At 41.4% G+C, this 18,625-nt stretch overlaps 1 protein-coding gene across 4 annotated transcripts in view; it reads left to right on the top strand.

The window, feature by feature from the left end:
- AKAP13 (A-kinase anchoring protein 13) overlaps positions 1 to 18,625 on the top strand; it is a 356,454-nt gene that overhangs the window by 324,794 nt on the left and 13,035 nt on the right. For 3 of the 4 annotated variants that reach the window (XM_025390973.1, XM_025390974.1, XM_025390975.1), the window contains 13 exons: positions 139 to 274; positions 1,639 to 1,751; positions 2,379 to 2,531; positions 3,404 to 3,654; positions 6,306 to 6,431; positions 6,545 to 6,662; positions 7,287 to 7,535; positions 10,983 to 11,059; positions 11,632 to 11,813; positions 11,947 to 12,029; positions 15,002 to 15,196; positions 17,617 to 17,778; positions 18,218 to 18,288. In XM_025390973.1, coding sequence (XP_025246758.1) covers positions 139 to 274; positions 1,639 to 1,751; positions 2,379 to 2,531; positions 3,404 to 3,654; positions 6,306 to 6,431; positions 6,545 to 6,662; positions 7,287 to 7,535; positions 10,983 to 11,059; positions 11,632 to 11,813; positions 11,947 to 12,029; positions 15,002 to 15,196; positions 17,617 to 17,778; positions 18,218 to 18,288 — 1,916 coding nt within the window. The remainder of the gene's footprint in view (positions 1 to 138; positions 275 to 1,638; positions 1,752 to 2,378; positions 2,532 to 3,403; positions 3,655 to 6,305; positions 6,432 to 6,544; positions 6,663 to 7,286; positions 7,536 to 10,982; positions 11,060 to 11,631; positions 11,814 to 11,946; positions 12,030 to 15,001; positions 15,197 to 17,616; positions 17,779 to 18,217; positions 18,289 to 18,625) is intronic. The other variant, XM_025390972.1, reaches the window with a different exon arrangement.

Genomic DNA, 18,625 nt, shown 5'->3' with positions numbered 1-18,625 from the left:
ATGGAGTTTTTATACCAACTTACAGTTCCAGGGCAAATCTACTGTAAAGCGCCTTACTTCTGCTTGTTATTTGTCAGATGGGTCAGTACTAGGTGGGACTGGATGAGTGATGCTTCAGTTAGTGTCCTCCTTTTGCAGCCGCACAGCCCAAGGAGCGTCCTCGGTCCGCAGTCCTCCTGGTGGATGAAACCACTACCACCCCGATATTTGCCAGTAGACGGTCCCAGCAGAGTGTCTCGCTCTCCAAAAGTGTCTCCATACAGAACATTACTGGGTAAGCGGAGATATTTAAAGATAGCACAGTTGGCATCTAGGTGACAAGAGCATAATAATCACATCATTTGACAAAAAGCTTTTTTTTTTTAAGAAATAAATCTATAAAGTCATGGGTTGGTGCAGACAAGGATGATGGGGATTATGTTTTTGGTACATGTCATAATGGTCATTCTGTCACAAGGATCTCCTTTAAATACCCTTAGCAGGCTGGTTGCTGTAGGCTTTTGTATATCATCAGCTCTACTTTTGAAGAATCTGAGTTCTCAAAAGATGATTTTTTTTAGATCAAAATAAGTAGGAATAAGAAAAAGGGTGATTTAATTCAGAATTTTGGGTTGCAACCACTTACAGATGTCATGCTTTTCTATTGTTCAGATAAACCTGGTTGTTTTGTTTCTTATCTCTGTTTTACATTTTTGCCTCTTAACACTTAAGTCAGTTTCATGGAGGTGAGTGCTGAGCCAATTATTACTATTAGGTTCCCACTCACTGGTTTGCACTGAGTTTTTTTACTGGTCTCCTGGCCAGGCCTGGGCTGTCAGGTGGTTAACAGGGGGCTGATAATGATGTTGCTGACTATTTTGGGTAAGATGCCTGCCTTCCCATCAGGTGAATAAGCCATTTCAAATGTAGGACTCAGAGTATCTCTTTAACCTATCTTGGAGCAAAATTCCTAACTATGCAAAAGTCTCCTTTTTGTAATTCCTGACCTCTGTGCTGGCTAATGTTTTCTCCTTCTTTAAAAAGTTTCAGGTATTTTTGTTTTGTTTTGTCTTTATGTTCTCATTATTTCCAAAAGTGTACTTTTCAAAAGTTGTAATGTTACTGAAGTTTGTATACATCGTAACTTTCAAAAGTGGGTCTTTAAAGTGTTCTTGCTTTTGTGCCTACTCACACATCAGTTGGTTGCCTGCTGTGCTAGTTAGTGAGTTAGGATTGAGAAAGTCCAAAGAGAATGTAGTTGATTCTAAGTGCTAGATCGGTAGTTATTTAGAGAACAGAAAAAAAAAAAGTGTACTGGTTAGGCAATAAGTTTTAAACAGAAAGTTTCTTATATAATGTGTACATGGTTTGATGGAAGAAAGTTCCCCCTTGCTTCTTATCACTTTCTTTAAAAAGGCTCAAAAAGTCCTCACAATTTGAGTCTACAATGATACTAAATGCTCTAGACTTTGTTACCAGGCAGTGTGCATGTTGCTGTGGCCCCAACATAAGCAATTTGTCTTCAGTCACTGTAGTACTTCCAGCCAGTTGTCATTCTGGAGTCTTCAGGTACTCATTTAAGAATGCAAGCCATAGGCTATCAGAATGTATTTGACAGTATGGAATTTTTTTTTTTTTTTTTTTTTTTTTTGTCCCCAGAGTTGGCAATGATGAGAACATGTCAAACACCTGGAAATTCCTGTCTCATTCAACAGACTCACTAAATAAAATCAGCAAGGTCAATGAATCAACAGAATCACTTACTGATGAGGGTAAGAGGAAGTTATGGCCTATATTTTATGCCTCTGTAGGGACTGTGTGTGCCATTACCTAGAATATAAGTCTTAATGGAGTGTTAGTGCCTGCCTCTTCTGTAACCTGTGAAGATTCTCTAAATTGTCAGTAAAGTGTCCAGTGCTTTATAATGACTGGGTAATCAAACTCATCTAGCAGCTGTCAAGTAAAGGATGTCATTTATTTCAATGTGGGCATACTCTTTAGTACAAATATTTTTCTTCCCTTAGACTTTTGTACATGTACAGTTCTAGCTCACAAAGCAATTGTAATCCTGCTCTCTTAAATATGAAAAGGTACTAGGTCCCTTCCAATTCTTAACTTCATGTAGATAGAAGTCATGTCTTAATCATGTTGGATTTATGTCATGTTTATTACTCTTAACCAAAACCTCGAATGTAGAGTCTGTCACTCCTGAACAAGATGTTTTTTTCTGGTACTGGAATATGTGAATATTCCCTGTGAATATCCCCTGTATTCTCTGTGAATATACCCTGTATTCATGCATCTTATAAATCAACTATCATCTTGAGGAAAGTTCAACATAGGCTTATTCTACAGGTCACAAACCCAAGATTCTGATACTGATTTTTTAATATATTGAGGAGTAGGTACAGACATGAATGAAGGACAGCTACTGGGAGACTTTGAGATTGATTCCAAACAGCTGGAAGCAGAGTCTTGGAGTCGAATAATAGACAGCAAGTTTCTAAAACAGCAAAAGAAAGATGTGGTCAAACGGCAAGAAGTAATATATGGTGAGATTCTTCATTTTGCTCTGATTATATTTGATTTGCATTGTCCAGCATTTTTAAGCGGTAATTTATTGCGCTATGGAAAATCAGTTTTTTAGTATGTGACTTCTTGAAAAGATTTCCTTTAAAAACTTTAAGGTACAGAGACATGGTCCTGTTTGTATCCTATCTCCTTTTTGTCCCACTCTTCTTTTTTCAGTTCTACTGAACATGGTACTTATATATGAGTGCTTATTTATACAGCAGTCCTAGAAAGAGATATCTCAGTTTTGTTCCTTACCTACGCTAAAAACTAGACTAAACACAAGTCATTTCCTAGAACTGGGTATACAGTCAGTTATGACAGGTCCTGAATCCAGTGAAGGCCTCTTTGGAAATCAATAATTTAAGACTGATGGAATTCAGTGTACCTATTATCAAAAAATGGAGGAATAAGTTTAAAACACTTGACCAGGTGCAGTGGCTCATACCTGTAATCCCAGCACTGTGGGAGGCCAAGGCGGGTGGATCACTGGAGCCCAGAGTTCACAACCAGCCTGGGAACATAGTGAAACCCCGTTTCTACAAAAAATACAAAATCAGCCAGGCATGATGGTGTGTACCTGCAGCCCCAGCTACTCAGGAGGCTGAAGCAGAAAGATCGCTTGAACCCAGGAGGTCGAGGCTGCAGTGAGCCATGACTTCAGCCTGGGTGACAGAGCCAGACCCTGTCTCAAAAAAAAAAATGAGAACACTTTAGGGGAAAGATAGCTATTGACCCAATTTTAAGGTTCAAACTGGGCTCTAAACTAGCTTTGGGACTGCAGCAGATGATCTTTGAGGGAGAATCCTCATGAAAGAGTGTTCCTGACCCTTGATCTTTTTCCTCCTTTTAGAGCTGATGCAGACAGAGTTACATCATGTCCGCACTCTCAAGATCATGAGTGATGTGTACAGCCGGGGGATGATGACGGATCTGCTTTTTGAGCAGCAGATGGTAGAAAAGCTGTTCCCCTGTTTGGATGAGCTGATCAGTATCCATAGCCAATTCTTTCAGAGGATTCTGGAGCGGAAGGAGGAGTCTCTGGTGGATAAAAGTGAAAAGAACTTTCTCATCAAGAGGATAGGGGATGTGCTTGTCAATCAGGTGAGAATAGGAAAGATCTCAGGTTCTTATATACATTGGGAAAAGAGGAAGTTATGGGGTTCCATAGCCATGCATTCACATCTTGTTTCTACCATTTATTATCTGTATAAGCTCAGGGAACTTATTTAATTTCTCTGGAGCCTTGATTTCCTTTTCTGTAAAATGCAGATGTAGGGTTTCTCTCATAATGTTATTTTGGAAGTTAAAGGGAGTGTGTATATAAACTACCTAATGCATATGATAGATGCGCAGTAAAACTTAGTTTTTCTTCCTCAGTCTGTGCCATCATCAGAAACAGTATAGTTTAAGACATCAACAAATGTGGGCAGGCACAGTGGCTCAAGCCTGTAATCCCAGCACTTTGGGGGACGAGGAGGGCGGAGCGTTTGAGGTCAGGAGTTCAAGACCAGCCTGGCCAACATGATGAAACCCCGTCTCTACTAAAAATACAAAAATGAGCCAGACGTGGTGGCATATGGGAGGCTGAGGCACAAGAATCACTTGAACCTGGGAGGCAGAAGTTGCAGTGAGCCGAGATCGTGCCACTGCACTGCAGCCCAGGAGACAGAGTGAGACTGTCTCATTAAAAAAAAAAAAAAAATTGAAAAATATTTAAATATTTGGGGCTGGGCACAGTGGCTCACACCTGTAATCCCAACACTTCGGGAGGCTGAGGCAGGTGGATTGCTTGAAGCGAGGTGTTCAAGACCAGCCTGGGCAACGTAGCAAGAACTGTCTCTACAAAAAAAAAATGAGAAAAGCCAGGTGTGGTAGCGTGCACTTGTGGTCCCAACCACTCAGGATCCTGAGGTGGGAGGATCACTTGAGCCTAGGAATTCGAAGTTGCAGCAAGCCGTGGTGGTGATTGTGCCACTGTACTCCAGCCTAGGCAGAGAATGAGACCCCAACTCAAAATTTTAAAAAAGTGTGTGTGTGTGTGTGTGTGTGTGTGTACAGTGTGTGTTGGAAATCTTCAACTTTCCCCTCTGCCTCAAATCAGAAGGATCTCATGTATCTAAAAACCAGCTGAAGCACAGAAAATTGAATAAGTGACTATCTGTAAAATACTTAATAAAATATGTATTGTTGATACTTTCATCAAGGTGTGGTATGGTTTTACTCATACTCCAAAAAATTCAGCTAAAAGTTACTTTGGTACTTTTAGATGTGATTATCATAGACAGATTTTAATGTTTCTTTTAAAAATATTATTCTTGAAAAACACATTGCCAGTATAATCTTTACAGGCAGAGGGTTATAACATGTACATCTGACTAGATATTTCCCCAAAGATGCAGATTCCCCAAAGATTTTGGGCAAATATCTGCTGCTGTGTAGAAGCAGAGGCTTAATTGCTGGAACATTTGTCTGAGAATTGTACATTTTGTCTTTCCTTTGTATTCTTGAGCCCATACCCTTCACTTCATTAATTTATTAGCACATTCACTCATTCGTTTTTCAGGTATTTACTGAGCATCTATTAAATGCCAGGTGGAACTACAAAGGGGGATGATATGGCTTAGGCCTCTGCCTCAGGGAACTCCTATTCTAGGAGTAAAAGTAAGCATGTTATGAAATAAATGCAAATGCAGTGTGGTAAATGTTTGAACACAGATAGCTGCAACAGATAGAGCTTAAAAGTAAGACCTACAAATGATGACCTTTCCTCCTGAAACATCCCCTCGGGCATTTTCATTTCTCTCTCTCTGCCCCTCCTTTCTGGTTTCATCTAACTTTTACTTCATCTAACTTAGTACTTCATCAAACTTTGACTTGTATTACCATTTGTACCTCCTCGCACTTGTGTACAACCCGTAGTAAGATCTTTGAGGCTAGAATTCACCGTTTAACCTGTAGTTTCCATTTGCTGGTTCTGTGTGCTGCCAGTGCTAGGATAAACCTTTGGGGCATTTGCTTTGTCATATGAGCAGATAACTTACTGTCTCAGCTCTTCCATTGGTAAATGGTGAAGGGAAAAGCTACCCTAATCCTTCTTTCCAGTTTTTTGGTAAGGATCAATTTGTGTTGCCTCTGGAGGTTTTTAGTACATGGAAATCAATGCTTAGCATATATTTTATGAACTGCATACAGAAATTCATTGATTTACCACAAAGTGAACATACGTTCAGATGAACCATTGAGATTGCACACATTTGGGAATGATTTAAGGGCCTTGTGGAATTATTAGGACTACTGGCCTGAAGTAAGTAGTACAAACAGATCCCTAGGTAATGAGGGCTGTTTGTGATATCTGTCTAACTTATCAAGGTCAGGTATTTAAGATTGTCTCATGAAAAACTCCTACTGAATCTCATTGTTTTATTACTGTTTATGACAAATAGAAGTTAGAATACATTTTACATTTCCTATGTGCACAGTACATAAAATTTCTGTAATTTTTTGTTGTTTTTCAAATCTGTATAACAGCTTTATTGAGATTTAATCCGTATGCCATATAGTCTGCCTATTTAAAGTTGAACCTCTTGAGTAACTGCCAGACTGCTTTCCAAAGCTACTGCACCATTTCATTCTTTTGGGCGAATTTATGAGGAAGCACTTTTGACTTTTACAAGTAGACTGGAAACATTTTACAAAATGGCATTACGAGTTTGGTGCCCCATGGCGTGACTTCTGTTCTCTTTTCTCTGCAGTTTTCAGGTGAGAATGCAGAACGTTTAAAGAAGACGTACGGCAAGTTTTGTGGGCAACATAACCAGTCTGTAAACTACTTCAAAGACCTTTATGCCAAGGATAAGCGTTTTCAAGCCTTTGTAAAGGTATTGATAAGAAACATGAAAACCCCCGTCATTGTTGAGAGCAATGTGTCCCTGTCGGCTTTCACTAGAGCCTTTTTCATGTGATTCCTCACAGTCTGTTTACTCCCTTGCAGAAGAAGATGAGCAGTTCAGTTGTTAGAAGGCTTGGAATTCCAGAGTGCATATTGCTTGTAACTCAGCGGATTACCAAGTACCCAGTTTTATTCCAAAGAATATTGCAGTGTACCAAAGGTAAGTCTCCTTTCTAACCCAGTCTTGTATGGCAATGGACTGTTTCCTCTGTGGCCAGTAGTACTGGAGGCCCCATGGAAGTGCTGTTTCATGCTCTAGTAGGTCTAAAAGAGACCTTGTGTTTTATCTTGAAAATAATTTTCTTGAATGAAAATTTGGACTGTTATGTTACCAGACTTAGGGTGGATGATAGCAAGAAGGAAAGGGACCACATTGATTCCATCCAGAGTTCAATGACCTGAACACTATTCTCTCATCACTAGGCTGGGAGATAATTTCCACCAGTTCTTCCCAAAAGTTACATTAAGTAACACAAAGATACAAATTAAAAAAACTTGGCTGCTCTTCCTGCTACTACCTTCGTCCTAGAAGTCTTTAGTTCCTTTTATTTTAGAGCACAACATATGATTGCATATTATTTAAATCATTGAAAACTTCTGGCTTTTTTTAGAATCAAACTTATGACAGCAAGAGGGATAGGCACATGACCTCTGACGTGTTGGCTTCCCTCTGATAGCATAGTCACAAGGGAAAAGATGATATGGAGTGAGAAGTCAGGATTCCCTTGCTTCTTCCCTGGTCCAAAAGGAGCCATAAAAAGCAGAATTATTCTTTCCTTCCAAGACAATGAAGTGGAGCAGGAAGATCTAGCACAGTCCTTGAGCCTGGTGAAGGATGTGATTGGAGCTGTAGACAGCAAAGTGGCAAGTTATGAAAAGAAAGTGCGTCTCAATGAGATTTATACAAAGACAGATAGCAAGTCAATCATGAGGATGAAGAGTGGTCAGATGTTTGCCAAGGAAGATTTGAAACGGAAGAAGCTTGTACGTGATGGGAGTGTGTTTCTGAAGAATGCAGCAGGAAGGTTGAAAGGTAAGGCTTGGCTCTTTTGTCTAAGTGTGTGCCCAGGTACAACAGGCAAAATCCAAGTGCTTTTGTTGGAAATTCACTACCAGATTTTTTCTCAGAGAGCCCATCTCCAAACACCACCCAGGAGCAACAAGCATTTAGTTCTTCATAATCTTATATCAAAAATGGTTTGTGATGGCCTACAAAATCATACAAAATAGAGCAAGATGACAAAGAAATGATGCAGTCAGGGAAAATGGAAAATAAGATTTTAAAAAAACAAAGCAAAGCATAAGATTAGTGCACATATGCAAGCTGTCAAGGAAGGTGTATTCCCCTACAAGAGATGGACAGCCAGGTTGGAATTGGGGTCTATGGCAAAACTCACAAGGAGGGAGACACAATCAGCGACGGTTTCACAGAATCTGTGAATTCAAAACACATCACTTGTTCACAAGCGATGTTAGAGGTTCACAGGCTTGTTCACAGCGATGTTAGAGGAATTTGCAGCTCCAGACACCTAATAGAAAGTTAAGTTTAACCCACATCAGTTAGATTTATTATTATATTTTATGATATACATATATCTTTAAAACAAAAGAAATCATAAAGGATGCCCATTTTCCATTTGGTTTTAATTTTTACATTTCAAATGGTCAGCCGTGTCAAGTTAATGAAGCTGTGAGGCTTGTTTTTTAATTTATCTGTACATTTGATTTTGTTTGTTTGTTTTCATCAAACCTATACTCCATGGGTCTATGTGTTACACCAATAGCCTTGAGTTATACCCACCCCTTCACCCTGGCCTCAGTGAGCTGAGGACATTGAAGCAGGCTAGGCCAGTGCTGTCAGCCTCACCAGTATAGAAAGAAGGTGGAGGAAATGTGTGTTGCTTTCGTTTCTGAGGTGTAAGCGATGATGTAGGTAACTGCTATCGGAAATACCCATGCTTAGAACAAATAGTAAAGAAGTTCCAGGCAATCAACTGGTTTCAACAATGAATAAAGCAGGACACCCTGCTTAGAAGTTGAAATCAAAATGAACAGCCTTGGAAAGAGGTACCTGCTCTACAGTGTGATGTGTGCTGGGATGGAGGAGAAAGCAAGAGGAATAGCATTAGAGTCAAGTCTTGAAGGATGACAAGGAAGGTACCTGGTACGTAAGGAGAAAGTGCTCCCCCCACTAAGGAAGAGAAAGTGGAAGCATCGAGTTGAAAGGATGTGGCACGTCCAGGGAAGAGTGGACACCCGGGACTCTCAAATAGAGAGCAGAGTGAATGATGGGGGAGTGACGGGAAACTAGCCCAAAGAAATGAGAGGGGCCAGGTTGTGATGAGGTGCATTCTCCAGACTGAGGAGTTAACAGTTGATACTATTGATGAGGGAGGGGGGCAAAGAATGGGTTCAAAAAGGAGAATGGCAAGCAGGAAAGGGATACTACATGAGGTGGTTTTTCAGTATGACAACTAGGGGCAGTTTAGAGTGCAGCTGGAGTGAAGAGAGACTGGTGACAGACAAATCAAGAGACTGTGCAGTGCTTTGGGGAAGAGCTCATCTGGGCCTGCATTGTAACAGAAGGCATAAAAAAGAAGGGCAGAAAAGATTCAGAGAAAGAAATCTCCTTTCCCACCACCAGCTGGCTGTGTATTTCATTGTTCTGTGATAAACTCGAACTAAGGCTCCTTCCCTCCAGTCCTAATATTCTGTGATGTTGCGAGAGCCCTAGCTCTCTTTGAGACTTCTAAGCAGGCTTGCAGTTCAGAAATACCTGCCTTTTCTTGTAAAGGCCTGAATTTCCTAGAGCTGCTGCTGCCTGGAGCCAGCGCTTTATTCTTTCCTTTACATAGCAATTTATTTATGTCCAAAATAAAAACTAGTAGATCCCAGCTGTTGGAATAAAGTTGTGGTCAAGCCATGGCAGGACAATAGGTTTTGTGGCCTAGAATGCCTCCAGTAGAGATAGGAGTTGGTGTTTAGTCATTTTCACCCCCAAGTGAATTCATGCCAAGTACAGCCAGTACTATGTTAGGTACTCTTTGAAAGGGGTGGGATTGGCCGGGCGTGGTGGCTCAAGCCTGTAATCCCAGCACTTTGGGAGGCCGAGATGGGCGGATCACGAGGTCAGGAGATCGAGACCATCCTGGCTAACCCGGTGAAACCCCATCTCTACTAAAAAATACAAAAAACTAGCCGGGCGAGGTGGCAGGCGCCTGTAGTCCCAGCTACCGGGGAGGTTGAGGCAGGAGAATGGCGTAAACCCGGGAGGCGGAGCTTGCAGTGAGCTGAGATCCGGCCACTGCACTCCAGCCTGGGCGACAGAGCGAGACTCCGTCTCAAAAAAAAAAAAAAAAAAAAAGGGTGGGATTGTTTTTTTCTGATCCACTGACACTGATCGTATAAACTTCAAGATTCAATGAAGTTAAAATTTGTGTCTCACTTATTTGGGGGGAGGGAGAGGGTGCAGGCACCTGAATTATTTAAAAGTAAACTTTAAAAAAAAAAACAAAAAACTTTTTCATAACTGATGGCAGTACACAGAAAATTGCAGTAGTTTAGCCTAAAAAAATTAGACCTCCCTAGGAATCAGATGTCCTTGCTTCTGTTTTCTTCATAGCTTTGCAGTGAATTCCACAGAAAGGGGATTCCAGTTGCAGCAAAGGTAGAAGAAAAGGTGGGGCATGGACTGCGTAAGTCAGTTCCATCCTTTCCCAGGGAATCGTGGACTTCACTTTCCACAGTGAAGATGTTACATAGGGGCCAGCCTGCCAGCTCGATATAGACTCAACTCCAGAGACATCAAACCATCCTCAAGAGACTAGTGGAAAATGTTACTACCTACTCCTAGAGGATTAGTCAGAGCAAGAGTTTAAGTTGACTATTGCATATGGAGCTGAGGAAAGAGCCCTATATTCACATGTACCTGTAAGACTAGAAGGTGCCTGTGTGGCCACTCTTTGTTCTTTTGAGGGTGTGGAAGACGGACATCTTTTCACTAGACTTAGATATTTCTATACTTCATCTTTGGGCAGCATTGCTGTCTCCTGCCCCACACCTTTCCCATTACTGTAATCAGAAGTCAAAAAATATTGCAACCTGAGTATTTTTTGGAGTATCCTGCTCTGTGTTGCTGTTTAACATCTGTACAAGTCCAGCTTTTCAGCTTTATTCTTAAAAGTATTTTATTCTTAAACTCTTGTCTTATGGGATATATCTTTCTAGGACTGAGTACTTAAACTTTTCCAAAACAAGGCTTTGGTGATAAATCCCATTTTAAAATGCTGCTAAAAAATCTGGTGACCAGATGTGAATCCTGGAGAACTGTAAAACTGTTGCTTTGGAGGAGTGTGATCTCAGATCATAGTTTGCCCTTATGGGGGTGTATGTATTGCACCTTCAATAAAAACCCTTCTGACTGTGGTAACTATTAAGTAGTCATTGTTCTATCTTCCCTTCTCCCATTTCCATTTTCCAGAGGTTCAAGCAGTTCTTCTCACTGACATTTTAGTTTTCCTTCAAGAAAAAGACCAGAAGTACATCTTTGCCTCATTGGTAAGCTGAATTGTTATTTTTGTAATAGTATTATAAGCATCTAGGTTAGTTATGGAATGTAAGCACTATATTATTGCTCTCCCCAGCCCTCTTAAAATTTAATGGCTCAGGACAAATTCCTCTGAGTAATTTCCCACACGCCCTCACAATTTTCTGGCATCCCCTCTTCCCCAAAAATTATTATTCTGTTTCATCACAGTCTTCTTTTAGTGTCTTGGACATCTGACTATTTGACCTATGAAGAAACCTGTCACTGGAGTATTTCTCACATGTGAGCCCATAAATGATGCTCATGTATAATATTGCTGACTGGATTCTTTGGGGAACCTGGAAAGATTCATCATGTAGAAAACATGACTGGAACCTTTAGAGCCATAAATTACTATTTCCCTTTTGAAAATCTTTGTTAAAATCTGAATGAAATGAGATATTTCTCTTTATCCTAAAGCAGCCATTGTTTTTCAAACTGTGTGCTTTTTTAACAGCATCTAGTCTTACCTTAGATTTAAGCTGTCCTTAAGAGTTAGAATATTGTATATGTATCTTTTATTTGCTCTCTTCCCTTTTTCCAGGACCAGAAGTCAACAGTGATCTCTTTAAAGAAACTGATTGTGAGAGAAGTGGCACACGAGGAGAAAGGTTTATTCCTGATCAGCATGGGGATGAAAGATCCAGAGATGGTAGAAGTCCATGCCAGCTCCAAAGAGGAACGAAACAGCTGGATTCAGATCATTCAGGACACAATCAACACCCTGTAAGTTAACCACCAGGCCCCACCCTTCCCAGCCCTCCTGATGTCTCTGTGTGTTTTCATAATAGGCTGTACTGTGACCAGAGTAATCGACATCTTACGAACTTTTTGTTCTGTCTTGTTTGGGTTGTATTAGGAACAGAGATGAAGATGAAGGAATTCCTAGTGAGAATGAGGAAGAAAAGAAAATGTTGGACACCAAAGCCCGAGAATTAAAAGGTGAGGCATTGGGAGTGGTCTGAGCCCCTTGTCTGGAATGTCTGCAGTTGCAGAAGACTGCTGGTGGATTTTAGAGGACGGGTTTGCCCTCAGTTCTAAAGCTGCCCCAGAAGGCACTTGAAAGCAGCGAAACGAATAGCTGTTAACAAAAGAGAAACCAAGTCCAGGCTGACATGGGTCCTGGTAAAGAATGACTGTAAGGATGTGTCCAATACTGGATCAAGAGAATATTGATTCTCTTAACTCAGGATCAGTGTTCTCAAACCTCATGACATTCTCTGTACTTTGTCACAGATGAATTTGCCAAAATTTGTAGTCACATCTAAAATTAAAATGAGAGAATTTGGGGAAAAGAATTCTCCAGTTAATCTGATTTAATCCTCCCACCAGTCCCTAGCGTTATCACTTATCTGCAGTTCACAAATGAGTTGTGAGCTGAAGTTCTGGGAGAAGGGTGTGTATCGATCTATGTTTGACCCCTGTTTATTGAGTGCTGACTGTTTTGTGTAGTCTTGTCCGTGTCCCTACAACACAGGCATTCTAATCCCCGTTGTGCAGATGAGACAGTCGAGGCCCACAAAGGACAAGCTACGCAGGGTTACACGTGTAGTTAATGGTTAAGCCAGAATTCTATTCCCTGTCTTAGCAAAGCCTGGTGCTCTTTTCTCTTTGCCAGTGGCTTATCGAATGTTTCTAAGTAAAGACTATGCTTTGGGTCGAAATAAGGCTTAGAGTTAAATAAATGTAAGCATCTAAGGAGTTTGGTTAGGTCTTAAAGCCATACAGATGAAAGCATTGAGTCTCACTGAGGGGAAAATTAAAAATATGGACAGATTTAGACCAGAGCCAGAGTTACAGCAGATTTATTGGCCCATGATTAGGATGACAAGGATAAAAATCTTCCTTCTTTAAATTTTGTTAAGTACCTGGCTAGGCATACTGCTAGGTACAACAGATGCAAAGATTCCTTAAAAAGAGCCCTTTCCCTTGAGAAGCTCACACCCTAGCAGGGGAGACATACCTCAACGACGGGCCACACAGTGATTTATTAGACCACAGGCACGATTAACATGTGTGGGATCTGCTCATCCTGCGTCTAGTAAGTCTCACAGAGAAGCTGGTGCATGAGCTACATCTGAAAAAAATTATCTCAGCACACAAGAGTAGTTATGTGCAAAGGTGAAAAGGGACTTGACATGTCTGCCAAGGAATGACAGGTTTGGTGTGTTTGGAGGGTCAGGGCTAAGGGATGGGAGCTTAAGCTGGAAAAGCACCAGGTATTAAAAAGGCAACAAGGGACTGATGTAATTTTTTAAAAAAAGAAAAAAAAAAGATTTTTTTTTTAAACATGCTGAAGCTAGTTAGGAGAGTTGCTTGAGGGAATGGGAAGCGACTGGGAGTAGAAAGACCATTTGGAAGACTGTTAGGATAGGTTAAGTGAAAATGAGCTGGAGAGGGAACAGATGTGAGTAGGAAATAAGGTCATTAAAATCTGGTCAGTTGGCCAGGCTTGGTGGCTCATACCTGTAATCCCAGCACTTTGGGAGGCCACAGTGGGCAGATCACAAGGGTCAGGAGTTGGAGACCAGCCTGACCAACGTGGCGAAACCCCATCTCTACTAAAAATACAAAAATTAGCCGGACGTGGTGGCACGTGCCTGTAATCCCAGCTACTTTGGGAGGCTGAGGCAGGAGAATCGCTTGAACCCGGGCGGCAGAGGTTTCAGTGAGCCGAGATAGTGCCACTGCACTCCACCCTGGGTGACTGAGTGAGACTCTCAAAAAAAAAAAAAAAAGTCTGGTCAGTTGGTGGTGGGACAGAGTGAGGAGAAAGAATTTCTCACAGGTTTCCAAATCAGGTGACCTGGAAGATGAAGAGTTGTTGACTGAGAAAGAGATTCTACACTAAAGGGAGGAGGTGATGGGCTAGAGAAAAGATTGGTTTCTCACATGCTGAGAACAAAGCATCTCAGTAGAGGTGGCCACTTGGGCCCCATGGTCTGCTGCTAAGAAAGGGAGGACTTTTGATTTTTTTTTTTTTTTTTAATGAATTATCAGCATATAGAAGGTAATTGAAGCCATGGGGATGAATGAGATCCTCAAGAGGAAAGTGGGTAAGGTAAAGAAGACAGCTCAGACCAGGTGCAGTGGCTCACACCTGTAATCACAGCACTTTGGGAGGCCAAGGCAGGCAGATCACCTGAGGTTGGGAGTTTGAGACCAGCTGGCCAACATGGTGAAACCCCATCTCTACTAAAAATACAAAATTAGCCAGGGGTGATGGCACATGCCTGTAATCTCAGCTCCTCAGGAGGTTGAGGCAGGAGAATCGCTTAATCGCTTGAACCCAGGAGGTGGAGGTTGCAGTGAGCCGAGAGTGTGCCATTGCACCCCAATCTGGGCAACAAGAGCGAAACTCTGTCTCAAAAAAAAAAAGAAGACAGCTCTCAGGATGGAGCTGAGACAGAAGCCAGGAGCCCAGATAAGAGATTCCACTGCAGATGGCAGATCAGTAAAGTGTCCTGAGAAAGAATGGTAGGAAGAGAACCAGTGTCCTAAGTTAAAGAAGGAAACATGTTTTAAAGGAGGAAGTAATCATCAATGCTGAAAAAAACAACCTAAAAGACCTCATTGGATTCAATCGTGAAGTTGAGCTGGGAAACCAGTTGCAGAGTGGACAGAAGCTAGAGAGTAGAGGGCTGAGAAGTAAACAGGGGACAAGGGAATGGAAGCAAAGTGCAAACTTGTTATGTCACAATTTCCATGGTTCGCCAAAAAGATCCAGAATGGTTTTCCAGATAGAAATCACAGAACAGAAACAATATTGCTGTCATGATGAAAAAGAAAGGGCAGTGGGTGGGGTGTCCTGTCTTGTCCCTTTCCATAGATTACCACAAGGTGGTGCTCATGTCTTAGTCATCTCGTAATACTAAATGCCAATCAAATCACAGATCATTTTCTCCATCCTGCAGAACAACTTCAACAGAAGGACCAACAAATCCTACTCTTGTTGGAAGAGAAGGAGATGATTTTCCGGGACATGGCTGAGTGCAGCACCCCCCTCCCAGAGGATTGCTCCCCGACACATAGCCCTAGAGTTCTCTTCCGCTCCAACACAGAAGAGGCTCTCAAAGGAGGACCTTTAATGAAAAGTGCAATAAATGAGGGTAATTAACATTCAGCATTGCCTCCCTTTTATCTCCTCCCAGAGTGGTTTACACTCTAATATTATCTGCCAGTTTTTACTTTTTTACGTTAAAATAAAGCCGCACAAATGCAGAAAATTACCCAAAACAAATACTTCACTATAGTAAATAATCAGGTGAATATCCTTTTAACCACTACCCACATCAAGAAATTAAATGTGGCCAGACACCCTGAAGTGCCTTCGTCCACGTGCCCTGTCCCCATCATACCTCCCTCCCTCCAAAAGGAGCAGTTATTCTGGCCTTTTTTAAAATTAATCATTTATGCCTTTTTTTTTTTTTTTGGCAGGATCTTGCTGCTCTGTTTCCCAGGCTGGAGTGCAGTGGTGCGATCTCGGCTCACTGCAGCCTCCCCATCCTGGGTTCAAGTGATTCTCCTGCCTCAGCCTTCCAAGTAGCTGGGACTACAGGTGTGCACCACCACACCCAGCTAATTTTTGTATTTTTCTTAGAGACAGGGTTTCACCATGTTGGCCAAGCTGGTCTCAAACTCTTGACCTCAAGTGATCCACCCACCTTGGCCTCTCAAAGAACTGGTATTATAGGCATGAGCCACCCCGCCCGGCCGTTAATCACTTACTTATATATCTTTATGACTTAAGTGCCTACTCCTAAACATTATAGTTTAGTTACCTTTTTTTTTTTTTTTTTTTTTGAGACGGAGTCTCGCTCTGTCACCCAGGCGGGAGTGCAGTGGCCGGATCTCAGCTCACTGCAAGCTCCGCCTCCCGGGTTTATGCCATTCTCCTGCCTCAGCCTCCCGAGTAGCTGGGTCTACAAGCGCCCGCCACCTCGCCCGGCTAGTTTTTTTTTTTTTATTTTTTAGTAGAGACGGGGTTTCACCGTGTTTTCCAGGATGGTCTCGATCTCCTGACCTCGTGATCCACCCGTCTCGGCCTCCCAAAGTGCTGGGATTATAGGCTTGAGCCACCGCGCCCGGCCTACTTTGCTTATGTTTTTTTGATATGCATCTTAAAATTCTTAATTTACAGTTCCCCTCACCATCTTTTTTTTTTCCCATATAATTTATCTTTGAACAATATGAGCTTTTTGACTTAGAGAGTTTCCCACAGTTTGGATTTTATTCATACAGTTCTGTCCTCTGTTTCCTTCAGATTTGCAGCTGGATTCTCAGAGGCTTAATTAATCACTCAGACTTGATCTCTTTGGTAAATTGTGCCCTTATAGTGTGTTCTTTCATTGAGAGGGCATAAATTTAGTTGTCTCTTTTTTCGTGACATAAAAGATAAAAGGATAAACGCTTGATTATTTTTCCCCTCTATTTATTTACCAGTTTTTAAGACCATGAACATCTTCTGCAAGTGACCCATAGTTTTTATTACGGACTCATAAATTGAAGCATGTTTGATGGGGCCGGGCGCGGTGGCTCATTTCTATAATCCCAGCACTTTGGGAGGCCAAGGCAGGTGGTCAGGAGTTCAAGAGCAGCCTGGCCCACATGGTGAAACCCCATCCCTACTAAAAATACAAAAATTAGCTGGGTGTGGTGACGTGCACCTGTAGTCCCAGCTTCTCAGGAGGCTGAGGCAAGAATGTGTTTTGCTCACTTATTTTATGGACATGTCTTTCTGATGTGCTTTTGTTATCTGTAGAGAAGTTAGACCCTGTGTTTTCCCCACCTGTGTTTTCCCTTTATATGGGATTTGACTTCCATATTTTCTGTTGCTCATTTTTATGTGAAATTAGTGTCTTAAGTTTACAGATTCATATAGATTTTCTCACACCATAGGACTCGTCTATCATTTTTGTGTAGGTTTTCTTTTTTAACATGGCTTGTCTTATCAGATTTCCTGCTATTGGTTCCCTCCCTTATTCCACCTGGCCCTTCTTTTTCTTTATCTCTTTTTCTCCTGTTTAACTTTTACTCCATTTTCTCCACTTTCTTCTTTCTGTGAGCCATACCCTAGAAAAGAACCCTAGTGGGCCAGAGTTGAGATGCAAATTCTTAGACTACTCTAGCCCCTTGAACTCACTCCACATTAGCGAAGCCAGAAACCCTGACTGTTTTACTTGCTGTTCTCAAATCAGTCCATCTTACTTTCCAAGGAATATCTTCTGGCTGCTTTGGATATGATTCCAGAAGCCATGTAACTTCTAGTAAATTACTCTGCCTTCCCTGTACACTTTCAAATTTCCTAACCTCTTGTATATAAAGTGGAAAGTCTCATCTCTAAATTTCTAGTAGAGTCCAACCAAAACACATACCCTGAGCTGAGACCCTTCTCTGAGCAAAGGAACTCACCCAGTCAACTCTTTGGAAATTTCCAATCATGCTCTTTGTACATATCATGTATACTGTGAACTTGTTTTCTCCTCATTGAAAGATAAGATGTCAGCTTTGCATGTTTCCTTTATTCCAGTGGAGATCCTTCAGGGCTTGGTGAGTGGAAATCTGGGAGGCACACTTGGGCCAACTGTCAGCAGCCCCATTGAGCAAGAAGGTGCGGTCGGTCCTGTTTCCCTGCCCCGGAGAGCAGAAACCTTTGGAGGATTTGACAGCCATCAGATGAATGCTTCAAAAGGTAAATGATGTGAAGTCATGAGCTTTTATAGGCAATCCTTGACTGTCCCACACAACTCAAAATGATTTGTACTTTAGTAGCTACATTGTACTTTAGTAGCTACATCTCCGCTCCCATTCAATCAGTAAATTTCTTAGTGAGATCTTAAGACACTCAAGAGCCTGCCAATCAGACTCATATTCATTTTGAGTAACAAAAAATATTTTCCTAAGATATCAGCTAAAAGAGTAATAATACATGTTCCTGCTTCCAGCTCTTCTGCATCCATAAAATTATTAGTAATCACTTAGCTGCCACCAAGCTGCTCCCTCTTTTGGGGGGCATCAGTAGGATTCAGAAATACTACGTCCCCAAGATACCTATATGATATTCTTTCCTTCGCTAATCTGTTTCACAACTTTAAAATTAAAAAAAAACAAAAAACCTATTTTTTGTTTAGGAGGCGAGAAGGAAGAGGGAGATGATGGCCAAGATCTTAGGAGAACGGAATCAGATAGTGGCCTAAAAAAGGTATTTCTCTTTAAAATACACTATGAACCTCCTTGGCACTTTCCTCTGAATTCATAACCTTTGAAATTATTTCACTTTGATGTTGTTTTGGATGCCTGAATTGCTGCTTTTAATAAAATTATTTTCAGGGAAAATCACATTTTTAAAACAAACAGTACAGTTAAGAATTCCACATTATTGGCTGGTGGCCTCACTGGCTTAGGGTGGTGTGTTTACATTCATAACTCTACCATGGTCCTGGCAGGACCAGTTTCATTAGGAGGTTTGTTTCAGGTGCTCCAAACTGACCTGACCTTCTTACAAGGTGTCAGTGATAAATAGTTCAACCTTAAACCTT

The sequence above is a fragment of the Theropithecus gelada genome, chromosome 7b, assembly GCF_003255815.1.
Source record: "Theropithecus gelada isolate Dixy chromosome 7b, Tgel_1.0, whole genome shotgun sequence".
NCBI lineage: Eukaryota > Metazoa > Chordata > Mammalia > Primates > Cercopithecidae > Theropithecus > Theropithecus gelada.
The sequence above is the reverse complement of the archived record's forward strand: the minus strand, read 5'-3'. Positions and strand labels throughout refer to the sequence as shown.